The following is a 15,765-nucleotide window of genomic DNA, read 5'->3' as shown; positions in this document are numbered from 1 at the left end:
AGATCTATCAAGTTTAAACCTTAAAGCATGGTGCCACTCCCTGAGTATATTCACCTCTGTGTTGAGCCCCTTTTCAGAATAGAATAGAATAAAAACAAAAGGACAAAGAACTGAAATACCTGGCCTTTTCAAGTCTATGATTATATGAACTATTGCTCACACAATCTGAACATGACTATTAGCCATTATCAGATTTGGCTTAGTCCATCTGAGGTGATAATTAAAGACCTGATTTTCCTAAAGGAAAAAAATCTTACAAGAATGGTTTCTCATTTGGATGTCTAATGTGGTTTTTGATTCTTGTTTGCCATGAGACTCTCTGACAGTAAAAGTCTTGGAATTTTAGAACGTTTAGGTCCTGTGTCACCGTTAAAACTTGGGTATTTATTTTTTAATTACCCAAAGTTATTTTTATTGCTGTCAAATTCATGAACATCACTGCTATCTCTTAGCAACATCACCGCTGTGTTTAATTAGATTTTTGAGAAAAGTACATAGTTAATAATATAATAGATTTTGTAGTAATTAGGATTTGATAGGAAAAGCTAAATGAAAGAGCCAGACCTGAGGTCTGCTGTTCAAATCTCATAGCACCTTGACCACCCTCTGCTGGCTTAGTCCAAACCAATGGCATGTAGATACCCTGGAGAGCAAGAAACATTTGCCATTTATTGAACACCTACTAGGTACCAGACAGACTTGTATGTACAGGGATAAATTTCTGTAATCCTCATAGCCCTGATGTGGTAGGTTTTATAATGTCATCACACTTGAATTGATTTGTTCATTTTTAATTCCAAGTATGTTTTTCTAATATTCTGCTTTAAGTAGATAAAGGAATTATAAAAGTATTTCCTTCAATGATTATTACTCCTTTTAAAAAGATAACTGAATGATTCTTCATAAAACATAGGATAGAACAAGAGTCTTTCATTTTTTCAGAATATTTAAAAGAAATGTAGATTGGAAGAGTTGGAAAAACATAGCATACATCTTTCAGTGGCCTAGAACTTCAACTTTTAAAAGAAAGCGATTTCTGGAAGTAAGGACTTTTGCTGTTTTCCTGAAAATCGTGTCATGGGTTTTGAAAGGTCAGAGAAGTTGCACATTGTCTTAGTATGGAGAAATTCAGACTGAGTGCCTCTGCTGAGTATCGTATGGGGAAGCCACGGTGCAGTGGTGCAGGCATTTAGAGCAGACATAAAACTGCATCAAAAAATCTCAGGCTACCCCACCCACATGACATGACTGGAACTGTGAGCAAGTATAGAAAGAACTTTGAGACTGACCTTTTCCCCTTGGTCCTTATGTCCTCAGTGGAAGTACCAGAATGCTGAGAACTGATCACAATGGAGGAAAAGGGCAGGGCAGGATAAGTGACATATGTCACCATAAGGGACATTTTTCTTGAAAAATAGAAAGTTGATTTACAGGCTGGGGGCAGATTTGTGATATTTCACATATTTCCAGATGAAATAAGATATAAGAGATGAAATCAAATTCAGTTAATTCATACATCTGAAATATTTGTAGAGCTCTATGGTATATGTTTTAGAATACTGGGAAGTTACTTAAAGATCAAAGATGTTATTTTTATTTTGACCTTTTCCATTTATCAGCCCCATACTATAAGTTCTGGCAGGTTATTTGACTTTTAGAAGTCTTGATTTTCTCATCTGTAAAAATGGGTCGACAATACAGTCCTCTGGTACTACTGAGAGAATTAAAAAAAAGAGCCACTGTGTATGACAAGGCTTCCCCAACAGATGTGCTACCTGTGTTTTATGGGTGTGGGTGTATGCCGTGGTATATGTGCAGCTTAATAATGTTTAGCTTTAGCCTTAAAATAATAGTGGTAATGATATCAACATCAACTAAGGTTTTCATGTTTTCTCTGCCAGGCGCTTGTTCAAGTGCTTCACACATAGTTCATTTACTCCTACTGCCCTTGCAGAAACCTGGAGATAGGTGTATCCTGTGGGCTCCAGCTGATTCTCCATCTTAAATCCTCCTCCTTATAAATTACACTTGGTAAAGATTTTCAAATTCACACTGTTTCCCTTCAGACCATCTGTTACTATCTTGAAAGTTAAGGAAATTATGTTTTGGTAGAGAATTATAGTAGTAAAAGGAAAAGATCTCTTCAAAGTTCTCTTTCCATCCCTGAGAGATTAGTGACAGTTTTGTAGAAGTACACTGTAGTAAGGAATTTTTCTGGTGATGTAAGGTATTTCCAAATTCCCTCCATCAGCAAATACACATTGAGTTCCTGACTCCTTTCTGTAAGACACTGAGTCCTGGGAATGCTACTGTCAGCAAAACAATCTTCCCTCTGTGGAGGCGACTCCCAAGGTTGAGTATCTCATCTCTCCTGCTCCCTACCTCAGTTTTTACATTTGGAGCAATGGTGATGTGAATACTAAGAAAAAAAAATGGGGCTGGGGGTAGAGTTTACCTAACGGTCTTGTACTAAGATTCTTTATATTCATTTCTCAAAATTACCATCTATTTACATTTACATATACATTTTCATATACTCATAAAAGTCAGTAGTTGGAAATAAAAAACTGAAGTAGTAAGCATACATTTTTTTTTTTCTATTTTGTTTCCCATACTGGGAAAAAAGGGGAGGAGGGGAATAGAAGGGATTTCGTTTTTAGAATAAGGAGAATGGGTTTTATGTGGCTTTGTTATTTCTGAGTCTACTGGGAAAATGCATTGAACTATGCTAGGAATTTAGTCACTCTAGTTGTACAGACGCATGGAAAATTATCACATGTTAATTTCTGCTGACCTCTTTTATGTTAAACCATGTAAAGTAGTTTGTCAATTATGGAGCTGATTTGATTTACCGTGAGTTTAGATTAGTAATGTATGAGTTGAACTGAAAACCAGATTATAAATCATTGCTGCATGACATTTGGGTAAAATATAGAGATAATCTGAGTTTATTTATGGTGTTCTGTCAGGGAAATTCACGAGAATTAGCTTTCTCATGACAGTTCTAATAATCATCATCTTTGACCAAATTAGAAATACTCTAATGAAGAAAGTTTGCTTTACATTTGATATTCTAGTTTAATATCTATCTGAAGCTTAGGGAGACGAAAAGATACACCAATTATTTTTGAAAGAACAGTCTTACTTTCCCAATATTATACAATATAGGAAAAGCCATAAACATCTACATTGCAGAATCATTGCTCAGAAGCCCAACTGCACAGTACAGCTTCCTGGGGAGCGGTTTAAAAATTGTCCCGTCTGGGTGTTGACCCAGTCACAGGGCATGGGACCCAGGTGTTGGTATTTGTTTAAAACTCCCCCAGGTGTTGCTGAGGTCCAGGCAAGGCTGAGGAGCACGTGAAGAGGGTGGAGTCTGGAGCTCACAGGTTTAAGGGAGAAAAGCATTTCATGATGTGAAGGTCTGACCTGTTCTGCCAAGATTTTGCAGGCATGACCACACAAAAGGGGAAAATGTTCTCAGAGATTGGGAAGTAGACCTAAAGCAGTAGTGGGGCTTCTAGGTTGTTTTTTGAGCTGATCCTGTCTGGTAACCAGTGCTGAAAGCCTCGGTACTGCCATTGCTGTTGAGGGCTCTCTGTGGTAGAAGCAGAGAAAAAGAAGGAGATACAGCTACATGTGAGTATGTGGGTTTGATTACTTAGTAGGAATAGTTATTTGTATGTGTGTTGAAAGAACAGTTGTCTCACAATTTCATTGTTTTCATGAATCTTCTTTTTACCTTCATAGTCATACTTTTGTATACATATTTTGAATTAACACAATTGGAAAAAGCTTATTCAAACCAGCCTAAGCTATGAATTGTTTCCTGTGACAGACCCTTCTGCTTTCAGCACACACTTCTAGGCTGTGTGTTGGGGGTGAGATAATGATGAACAAGATACAGTCTTGGCCCACATAAAGGAGGTCACTCTTTACTAAACCTTGGAAGGAGGCCAGAGGAGTTGTAAACAAATAAATGTGGCTAACTCCAGCAAAAATGAAAAGCGTTCTTCCTACAGGATATTAATTTCATGGAAACTTCCTGAGTGATCACATCCTGTGTGTCTAAGGGCCCTTGACTGCTGATGCTGGGAGGAATCTCTGTTATCCAAGAGTAGATTAACAGTACATGTGACAGCTAATTACCAAATACCAGGAGCTGGGGATATAGCTCAGTTGGTAGAGTGCTTGCCTTGCATGCACAAGGCTCTGGGTTTGATCCCCAAACCAGAAATCTTATCCATGAATTAGAAGGCATTTATTGTTTAGAACCACACAGTAACAAGTATACGTGAGATTACTTCTAGTGACATTTAACCCCACCCTTTTATTCCCTGAATACACATCTACCACATGTTTTTTCTATTTGAAATCTCTTTCCACTCAGGGGTAAATCAGCCTTACCACTAGATTCATGAGAAAGCTTTTACTACATTTATTCTTGGGTAAATAATCTCTTTCTTGTGGCTTCTGGAGGGTTGTTCTTCTGTTCCCCCAAATCATTATTTTTAACTTAGTATCAGGAGGAGGGAAGGGAAAGGGCATGAGCTACTTTGGAAATAAAGACCCAGGACTTCATTATGAGACTCATTCTAGAAGAACCCAATGACAGAGCAGCCCTACTCCCAGAGGTCTGAGGGAGGCTTGGGCATAGAGAGAAAGGGATTGGAGGGGAGCAATGTTAAAGTGGGACAGGGTAGCAGTTAAGTGTGAGACTGTGCAGGGAGGACATTGTAATGTCACTTGGTGAGCAAATTCAAGGAGAAGGTAGCAGACAGTATTAAATTAAAAACAGCTCAATGCAAGAGTGTCTCTGGCCTTCATTTTTTAAAAGAGCATTATAGTTATGCATAATAGTTGGGTTCATTTTTGACAAAATCAACAGGCATGGAATTTGATTTACTTTACTACAGTCCCCAGTGACTCCCACTTTCCCTTCTCTTCCCTTTCCCTCTGTTCTCCTTCCTTTACTGGTCTTCCTTTTACTCATTTGTTTTTGGCTAGTGCTATATGTAAAGGTAGAATTCACTTGGTATATTCACACATGCATATGGTGTGATTTTAAGTAAGTTTATTTCATATTTCCTCCCCCTTTTCCTTCCCTCCTATATCCCTCTCAGCCTTCACCTACTCCACTGATCTTTCCTGTATTTTTATGATATCTGACCCCAGCCTCTTTTCCCTCACTTTGCTCTAACATCCACGTGAGAGAAAACAGTTGACCCTTGATTTTTCCGAGTCTGGCTTATTTTACCTTAGCGTGTGTTCTAGTTTCATCCATTTATCAGGAAATTTCATAATTTCATTCTTTATGACTGATTAAAACTTCATTGTGTATATATACACCACATTTTCTTAATCCATCTATTGATGGGCACGGGGTCTAGCCTTTGTTTGAAAACTCAGGAAACAGCTATGAAAGGGATGCTGACCATACTCTGTTCTTTCACATAAGTACATTTTGGACATTTTCATCAAGTAATTTTCATAGTGTTTTGTTTCTAGACTGTTTGTTTTTAAACTTCTGAGTCACTATCTGTAGAAGAATAAATTTGTTACTAGATATTGAATGCAGTTTCAATAATAGCATCCATTATATTATAGGCCAGGCCAAGTGGGCAATGACTAAACAGATTCCATTTTGCCCTGAGACTCCATGTCATGTAAGAAATGCTTCTTCCATGGGAACACTCCACCTCTGTACCCATCAATAGCATAGCATGTTTGGCAACACAAAATGGCAATTCTTATACAGTGTAAAAGTGTTCTCTCTTTGGTTCCCATTTTTCTTGGACAATGTACCCTATCAGAGATTGTCTAGATGTTAGTAACCATTCTTTAACTTGTACTCAACTAGGGACGTTTTGACCCACTCCCCCTTCTGCTTAGGATTTTAGATGTCATGACATTTGTTTATGGTTTGAATCATAGCAACCGCCATTTATGAATAATATGGTTTTGGACTATAAAAGGTGTACTCAAACCCCAGAAGGGGTTTGAAGTGTGTAGACTTGCAGCCTGACCCTTGGCCTGCCAGCTAGTGGATCCAGACCACTGGCTGGTGAATAAAGGTTCAGTCCCCTGCTTTAAGATCAATTCAGTGATTTATTGCAATCTCGCCTTAACATTTTGGAGGCCCTAGGAAAATGATCACCTCAGTCAAGGCTGTGGCTCTCAGGTATACCTGAGTCCTAAATCCTCTGAAGCAGACAGAGCTCCCGCCCTCTCTAGTTGTGAGAGCTCTCTGCTTTGTGAGGGTCTGGATCTCCTGTGGTGACCCATTTGTGCCTGCCCATGAAAGCTCTGGTGTGGCCCACATCTGTCAATCCAGAGGCTTTGAAGGAGGATGGAACTGCATGTGCTGGGAACTACCTCATTTCTTCTCTCCCTTTGACTTGATTGTAATTGCTTAGACGTTCTGAGCACCTGATTGTCAGGGGCTCTGCTTTGGGGGTTTATCAATCCACTTGACTGTATCAAGTGCTTGACTGCAATGCCCAAGGTGATCTTGAGCCTGAAGAGGTCTTAGTCAAGGCCCAGAGAACTCTGCTAAATACACTGTGAGGGCAGTCTGAAGATTGGGGTCCAGCCGAAGAAGGAGATAATGTCTGTCCTGTATTTTTGACTTGAGTTGGTTGTTATTTGTTTTTGTTTGTCCCCTTTTTGGTTTGTGTTAATTTCTACCTCAGTTTGCTTTCAGTTTGTTTCTAAGATTATTTGAACTGTTTGCCCTAGAGAGACACTTTCCTTTTATTTTTACAGACCTGACCCATCAGTGACTTGCCACCACCTTCAGACTTGAGTCACACTCAGTGCCTTGTTAAATTCTTGTCTCTCATCTTCCTTTTATTTCTTTTTTAAAAAAATTTTTAATATTCTTTTTTTTAGTTGTAGTTGGACACAGTACCTTTAATTAATTAATTTATTTATTTATTATGTGGTTCTAAGGATCGAACCCAGGGCCTCCCAGGTGTTGGGTGAGGGCTCTACCACTGATCCACAACCCCAGCCCTAATTGTTAGCCTTAAACCTAATCCAAACCAACCTGGAAAAAAAATGGTTAAAAAGGTTTTAATTGTGCTCTGGAAAGCTTGCATTGAAATGTAAATGGCTGTCAATAGGTGTCCAAAGTAAAAGCTAAAGTTAAAAAAAGCCTTCTAGAAATTGCTTCCATTTAGGAACTGGGCCAGGTGGCCAGCACAGTAGACAATATCAGTTCCTATAGAGGGCAGATTAGAATTAGAGTTTTATAGGATTATCATTTCTAAGGTATGTAAAAGCATCATTTTGTCTAGGAAATTTGGCTTTTGTCTCTCAATCAGTCCCAGATATTCACAGAAAACTTCAAAAATAAAGGGGTTTTCAGAATAACTTCCAACTATTGGAGGTGACCCAAAAGTTTTTTAACTGTTGACAGTCTAGCTGATAAATGTTTTTCAGAATTCCAGGCTAAGATTTTGGTGGCCACCATCCAAGAGACCAGAAAAACCGGTTTAGAACAGGACCCCAACTGAGGGGGTTCTCCTTAGGAGACCAGTGAAAGCAGGCAGGGAGGGATAGGGCACTGGCCTTTGTCACTTAACTCTTTTCACCTCGGATGAGAGGGACCACATCAGGACAGAGACCAGGAAGGCTTTTAAAGTCTACATTTTTTAAGTTCATAATTTTAATCTGCCACACCTAGATTAATATGTTTTTTTCTGATCAGACTTATTTTATCTAACTATGAAGGTTTCTTTTACACTCTGATTCATTCACAGGCCAATTTACATGGGTTAGCTCTCAATCTAATAGGTTTTGAAAAATAAGCTATGGATGTCTGTTTTGTGTATGTATGTACATTGGCGTATTGTCATGACTACATGTGTTTGGTACCAAAATTGACATATAAACTCATAAATTAAAATTAAAGATTTAAAGAAAAGGGAACCAAAAAGAGAACAATTTTACATTGTATAAGAATTGCCCTTTTGTGTTGCCAAACATGCTATGCTAAGCAATTATTGATGGGTACAGAGGCGGGAAGTTCTCATGAAGTGGAGTCTCAGGGTAAAATGGAATCTGTTTGGTCATTGCCCATTATAGCCTGGCCCATAACAATTAAATGTACCATATTTGTGACCTCCATCCTTCCCAGTCCTTAACAAAGGCAAATTAGCAGGAGGAAAATTAACTCTGTTGAGTCTGATTTTAGAAATGATTGATATTTTCTGAGAGGAAATTCATGGCTATGTTTATTGGGTTAAATAACAGGAACTTCAACCTCAGGTAGATGGAATTGAGCACAGATGAAATAAAATTGTCAAGAGTCAACTAAGAGGGATGCAATTAAGTAAAAAAAAAAAAAAATCTGGTTCAGGTAGACATAGAGGGTTCTTTGTTAAAATTAGGAAAAGAAGGAAGGTGGGAGAGAGCAGGGGGGAGGAAAGGGAAGCAGGGAGAAAATTAATGAATCTTATTCTTTCCTCAAATTACTTATGACTGTTGATTATATGTCTTTGATAGTAGTAAAAATAAAAGCTGGTGATTTTAGTGAAAAGTCAAACTGAAAACTGCATCACGATGAAAACTAAAATTTCTTTTTGCCAGCTTTTTTCAGTTGGGTTTTATTGGTTTGGCATCATGTGAACCTAATAACCCCCTATGTTAAACCTTACCCACTCAACATTCTCTTTTTTTTCCTCCCTGCTTCCCTCTTCCCCACTCTTCACCTCTCTCTTGCTTTCCTTCCTACCTTCCTTTGGTTCCTGTATTGACCACAGAAACCTCTGTGTCCTCCTGGACCCTGTACTTTATGAAGGCTTGACTTCCTTCCTGTTCTAGTAGCAGACATTGCTAGGTAGCCCAGGGTTCTTTTTCTAGGCCTGCCCTTAGTCTCCATTCCATTTAGTCCCCACTCGAAGTCATTACCAACGAGTGGGAGTTGTCATTATTCTCCAGTTGTCATTATTCAACGTAGCCAGAAAACCATGATCCGCATTCCCTTCTAACAGTGTTCCTGACCATCACAACACCTGGGGCAGCCAGGGCCTCACCTGGACCCCTGACTCAGACTCTCTGGAGGAGTGGCTGAGAATCTTTCTTCAGTTCAGCTGTGCTTAAGGATAGTATTTCTCCTGAATTATGTTTTGGAGGCCCACAAGTGTACTCATAAATATCTTCCTATTGCTTCCCTTGCAAAATCTCTTCTACCCAGGAGATTTAGTGCACATTGTTTCTCTTCCGAAATATTAGCCTTGTCTATGTAGATATTCCAAGTGTGCCCTGGATGTTGTAGGTAAGGGTCAAGGTAATAAGGTTAGAGAAAACATTTAATGATATAGAGAAGGATATAAAGAGTTTCACTATAGATGTATAAAACTTGGTACCTGGTAACAGTGTTTAAAATTAAGTAAACAAACACAAGTCCCACATCTGTATTCAAATTTATCCTAATGTATTTATCTGCCATTGGAATTGAGCACAGATGAAATAAAATTGTCAAGAGTCAACTAAGAGGGCTGGGGATGTGGTTCAAGCAGTAGCGCGCTCACCTGGCATTCGTGCGGCCCGGGTTCGATCCTCAGCACCACATACAAACGAAGATGTTGTGTCCGCCAAAAACTAAAAAATAAATATTAAAAAAAAAAAAAAAAAGAGTCAACTAAGAGAGATGCAATTAAGTTAAAAAAAAAAAAAGTCTGGTTCAGGTGGACAAAGAAGGTTCTGTGTTAAAATTAGGAACAGAAGGAAGATAGGAGAGAGGAGTGGGAGGGAAGGAAAGCAGGGAGAAAATACTATATCTTCCCTCAAATTACTTATTTAGAATCAGTTTAATAAAAGTTCTAATAGGATCCAGCTACAAATGAAGTCATGCAAATAAATGAAAAAGATCATCACTGAAAAAGATCACTTTTTATTTATGGTTTACAAGTAGGAAGCAGCACATGCATATTTTATCTAGATTTGAGCCCCAAGATATTTATGAATTTGCCTAAATGATGACTTGGGAAGACTTGGGAAGGTTTTTCTTTTATACTTAAAATAATCTAGCTTCCCAAGTCTTTTTATCTTTATTGAAAATATGAGTCACATTCCACTAAATGTGAAACATCGAGCAGTTTGTTTTAAATTGCTGTGCATTATTAGTATGCTAATTGTATGTTCCACTTTGTGCATGCTCAGTCATCACTTTCCGGATTCAATAAACTCTGTCTTAATTGCTGAGGACCATACAGGAAACATTATACAAAGTGCTCTGGTAATGTTGCTTATTTCACTAGATAAATGGTCAAAACTAAAACGCAAAGTCTTTTCCAGGTATCAAACACTGCAGTTGTGTCTGTGGTAACTATGCTGGTTTTTAAGTGGGCTTCCCCACAACCCATATCATTGAGGCTGCCTCTCTATCAATTGGAGGTCATTTCTTTTTCTTGTCTTTTCACTTATGTATTTATTTTTTGATTATTGCTTCATACATATGCATAAATATGGAATTCACTGTAGTATGTTTATATATAAACGTAGCATGATTTTGTTAAGTTCATTTTGCATTTTCTCCCCTTTCCTGTCCCTTCTCCCAATTGGAGGTAATTTTTACAATTCCTTCTTGTATGAGAAAAGAGGTTATTGTTCTCTTGCTTGAGAGAACAATATGTTAGCACAGAGTTGACTCACATTTACCCGAAAACTATGCACTGATTTTAAGATGAGAGAAGCAGTTGAAGGGAAAACATTGGGAATGAGTGTCTACATTTATTGTCTCTGCTCTTGTACAATAACATTGTTTTTAAGACAACTAATGGAAAAACTCCTGTTCAAATGCTCTAGGTAGCCCTCATGGAGAACCTTGTGGAAAGACTTGTTTAGAAGAGAGAGATAATCAGTGGTTGGGTGTCACACTTTCCAGACAACCAGGAGAGAATGGATCCATTGTGGTAGGTATTGAAATTGGCCCACTGATCAATTCTAAAATCAGATATCATGGATGCAATTTCCACATAATCTGTTCTACTTTTATTTTATCAGGCTTGTGGGCATAGGTGGAAAAATGTATTTTACATCAGGAATGAAAATAAGCTCCCTACTGGTATTTGCTATGGAATGCCTTCTAATTTACGAACAGAACTGAGTAAGAGAATGGCTCCATGTTACCAAGGTAAGGCATAATTTTGATATCAACTAGAACAAGAGAAATAAGTGAGCAACTTTTTTTTTTTTTTTTAATTTTCAGATTTGGAAGTTTAGCAAGGAAGATGGAAGTCTTTGAATTATTTGTTGTATTTTAAACTGTTCAAAGTATTCCTTTACTTTATCCAATAAAAGGTAGCACTAGTCTTCACAATTGTACTTCTTGATTTTAGAAAAAGAAATTCTACAGTTCAATTTGAGAAATGATGGAAGCTAGTTTGTAATTACCCACTTTTGCACTAAATTTATTTTTAATTCATCATAAGTGAGTATGATGCCCAGCAAATATTGAATACTTTAAATTATAAAATTGCATTTTAAAAATCTGATTGGAAAAAGAGTAGTTTCTTGCTTTACCTCTAGCTTTCAGTGGTAATCAAAAGGATCCAAAGCATAAGTGTAAGCATTTTCTTCTCATTCACCATTTCTTTTTTTCCCCTCCAGTTCATATCTATTCCTTGAACAGCAGGAGAAAGATCTTAAGTGTGAAAGATCTTTCCTTTGGGATTTCTATCTTATAGGTATTTTATATACAGAACTAGAATATAACAACTGTGGAAAACAAAGTGAGGGGCAAATGTCAACAGACCATTTAAAATGGTATCTGTAGGTACCTGGCTAGTTCAGTCGGTCGAGCATTAGACTCTTAAAATGGTATTTGCAACAAAATTAAAACTCTAAAAATACATCTTTACAAAACCAAGAAATACCAAGAAAAACCAAGAAATATGAATGCCAATTTCCAATTTTTCTAACTGAATAAACAAAACCAAAAACCTAGCATCTAAAGAAAATTGGTATTAACAGGAAAAACTTAGTAGGCCAAGTACTTGTTTCAGTTACTGATTCTGATGCTATTTGAGATCTTTCCTTCCTGGAATTTGATGTCATGGAGAAGTTTATATTATAAATATTTCTATTTTACCTGTGGACACAATAAAATAAAAAAGAAATATTCTCTATTATACAACTCATTCTGAGCATCTGTATATTTATTACCTACCCTCTGTTGTCTGTTATGATTTACACTTTTAAACATTTTCATAGGAGAATTTTAGTTTTGCTTAGATATATCTAGCCACATTTTACCAAAAAATTCAAGATGACATAAACCTAAAACCATACCCTAAAATTGTAGAATATAGGATCAGGCAAGATATGAAAAGAGTGATAAAAATTATAGCAGCAAATGGTAATATAAGTGCCATAGCAGCTTCTTTAAGTTTTCTGTTATCAAAACTAAAAAGAAGATGTTTCCCTGACCCTTCTTTTCATAGAGAGAGGTTCTTATGTCAGTTCTTCAGAAGAAGCAAAGCTATGTCTCTTTCGTGAATTCTGAAAGCATTCATTCACAAGGGCTTTGTAGCTAGACACCTTCCATCTCCCTACAGGTCTTGAATGTTTCAACTGGGAATAATCTAGGAAACAAAGACAAAGTTGCAGTAGTGAGTGAGTGAATTCAGAGATCTGTAATATACAGCATGAGGACTTATATTTAATATAGCATAGCATGTCCTATAAATTTGCCAAGAAGAAGGATTTTGGTTGCTTTAGTCACACACACAAAAGGTCCCTATGAGGGAATGGATGTGTTGATTTGATGAAGCACCCATTTTACCATGTATGTGTATGTACATCAGAATATAATGCTTACCTTGAAATTATAAGTGTAATGTGGGTTCAGTTACAATGCCTTCTTCTGCCTCAGATACTTCCTTGACAAATTTTCTAGCATATGCTTCATCTTCTTCCCATGAAGAAGAAGCACCAAGAGATGGGTTTTTATTAACATTTCATGATGATATTTTAAAGATTAATAAAAGATTGTGAGATTTTTAAATTACATTAATTACTATTAGTTTTAATGAAGTAGTATGAAATGTAGAATTTAAAAGGCATATTTGTAAGTATTTCCAAGAAAAAAATTATGGCAGGTTATATTTTTATCTTAAGATGTAACACTGAATTGTTTGTATCTCATTTTAGATTATGTGAGAAAATTTGGAGAAAATTTTGCATCATGTCAAGCTGGAATATCTAGTTTTTATACAGAGGTAATAATCCAAAAATTAACTATTATGAATGATTACTTTTGAACCTTTAATTCTTCAGAAAGTTAGAGGAATGTTAGGCTTTGAAGTAAAAATTCTGTAACATCTTAATAATGTCTCTTAAATTATATTACAACTTGACTTTTACTGCTAAATATTCATACATATTTAGATGGCTATAACACAAAAACCAATTAAGATTTGTATTAAAGAATATTATTTTCATCTAGAATTTAATGAAAATCAAAAGTAGCAAATTATTTGTTTTATTAACTTAGGTATTGAGAATATCCATGTATTTAAGTTCTAGTTAAGGGGAAAAGAAGTGTGATTCCAAGATTTTCAATTAAAATGATAATAGTTAAGAAATTTAAGAGTTTAATAATGTCCTCCTAAATCAGATATATTCCCAAACTTTTATTCTCCTTCTAAAATTTGAGGGTGTACTATGATAGGCCACAGTTATACTTCACCACTAACTCTCTCAGTTTCTTTTAAAAGTCCATTATGCATGCATAAATGTTTTTTGACTCCATGAAGACCAGGCTGCATCAAGTTTTGGGCTAGCAATTTCTGGACATGTTAACTATTAATAAATGTTTATACTGCTGTCTTTAGTTTATATGTAAGTTGACTTTTTAAAGTTCAGGATCATTTGTAAAATCTAGAAATATGCTATATCAGTTTGATCACTGCAGGTTTCAGAATAGAATATACCAGACATAGTCCACCTTCCTTCTGTTGGAATTTGCCTCAATTCCTGTTTAGTCCCAAATTCCAGTGGACTAATTTATTTCCTAAGCCAACATCATAAAGGAAATTATCAGTGCTCTTTTGCAAATTGAAATAAATTAAGTCTTGCTTTTATTCTCTGGCAGCACATGATTATTTTCATAATGAGCATTAATGAATTATGTTCAATTTTCTTTAACAGAAACCACATTACCTTTCTCTCCAAAGCTTACTCTAGTGTTCAGTGATTCTATCTTTGCTTTTTAAAACCCACTGATAAATGTGAAGTGAGAGTTGCAGAGCTTCTTCTTTGAAATTCTTTTAGGTGGAAATCTGTTAGCTTCTTTGACTTTCCTCTGATGTTTTTGGTAAAATGTTCATATTTCAGAAATTCATTCTAAAAATATATTCTCTTCACTCTTATAATCTTGTATATCTGGAGGAGGTTTTGGGTGGTAACATTTAACTTTCAAGTGATGATAATTTTTTTTTCTTACAGGATTTAATTGTGATGGGAGCCCCAGGATCATCTTATTGGACTGGCTCTCTTTTTATCTACAATATAACTACAAATAAATACAAGGCATTTTTAGACAAAAGCAATCAAGTAAAATTTGGAAGTTATTTAGGTACTGTGAAAATCTATGCCTAAAGTTAGTAGTAAGTTCAAATAAGGAAAATTGTTCAGAAACTCTCTGAAGGACACATTCTATGAAACTTTAGTTAACTTGATGTTTTACATTGACATTTGTGACTCCAGTTGTCATGCTAGAGTTCTTAGACTACAATTCCTGGCTCTACATTAAGTGACTTTGCAGTTCACTTTTGGAAACAGACTTGTACTTTTATGAGGTAAAGTGATTTGAAAGGTGGTCTCAGCTGAGTGCACACTATATCCCAGAAACTTTTTGTAAGACTTGTATCTGAGTAAACTCACTTAAACACATGTATGAAAATGTAAAAGCAGTTTCTTGAAAGACCAAATGAAAGCCAACGGTACTGTCACCAGCATTTTGGATAAGGAGTGACATTATGAAGCATCATCTAAAAATTGCTCGTTAACCTTTGCCTTTTGTGAGTTCATAGATATTTCCAGAATCTAACTATTTTTAGCATTGTTCTCCTGGTGCTCGTTATTATTTCATCATTCAGTGGTAGAACAGTTTATCATCTGTGTTTCTACAGAAATGCAAAATGTTCTGGTGTTAATTCCCATAACAATAAAATAAATACTTTTCCTGTAGATTCTTAGAAAATAGATTTGCTTAAACTGTATATGCTTCAAATTTGAGCATTTTATACTTGGAAATAATTACAATAAAACAAGTAGTAACTAACCCTCAAACCCATTCACCAATAATTTGTCATTTTCTTATGATTGAAGGATATTATGAAGTATTATAAGAAATGCAATTGGATATTACGCCTTTTATCACATAAAAAATCTTACCATTAGAGTTATAAATCACCACAGTAGGAAGATTTCATGGTAAAAGCTGAAATTTAGGAAGATTATTATTCAAAGCTTAAAATGTCTTATATCCTCTCCAGTAATTCAGCTATAATCCCAGAAGTTAATCTCTGATGCTAAACAGAGACTAACAAACCAAATATGAAGATAATATTTTCAATTTCTAGAACTTGAAAATATAAACCATATTATTAGTTTCATAACACATATATCAAAATTGCTTAAAACATAATAAATGTTTTATTCAGCATTATGCTAAGCCTTCTTAATGTTCTGCTTAATATAGTTGTATTGAATTTGGTCTCATATTTAATTCTCTGAATTAGTGTTTATTTAACT

At 35.9% G+C, this 15,765-nt stretch overlaps 1 protein-coding gene across 1 annotated transcript in view; it reads left to right on the top strand.

Annotated features, from left to right (window-relative positions):
* Window positions 1-15,765, top strand: part of Itga4 (integrin subunit alpha 4) — an 83,430-nt gene that overhangs the window by 11,135 nt on the left and 56,530 nt on the right. The window contains 4 exon segments of the mRNA XM_076865564.2: window positions 10,813-10,919; window positions 11,011-11,140; window positions 13,159-13,226; window positions 14,455-14,584. Coding sequence (XP_076721679.2) covers window positions 10,813-10,919; window positions 11,011-11,140; window positions 13,159-13,226; window positions 14,455-14,584 — 435 coding nt within the window.

The sequence above is a fragment of the Callospermophilus lateralis genome, chromosome 9 (genome assembly GCF_048772815.1).
Source record: "Callospermophilus lateralis isolate mCalLat2 chromosome 9, mCalLat2.hap1, whole genome shotgun sequence".
Lineage (NCBI taxonomy): Eukaryota > Metazoa > Chordata > Mammalia > Rodentia > Sciuridae > Callospermophilus > Callospermophilus lateralis.
This window is presented reverse-complemented; position numbering and strand designations above follow the sequence as displayed.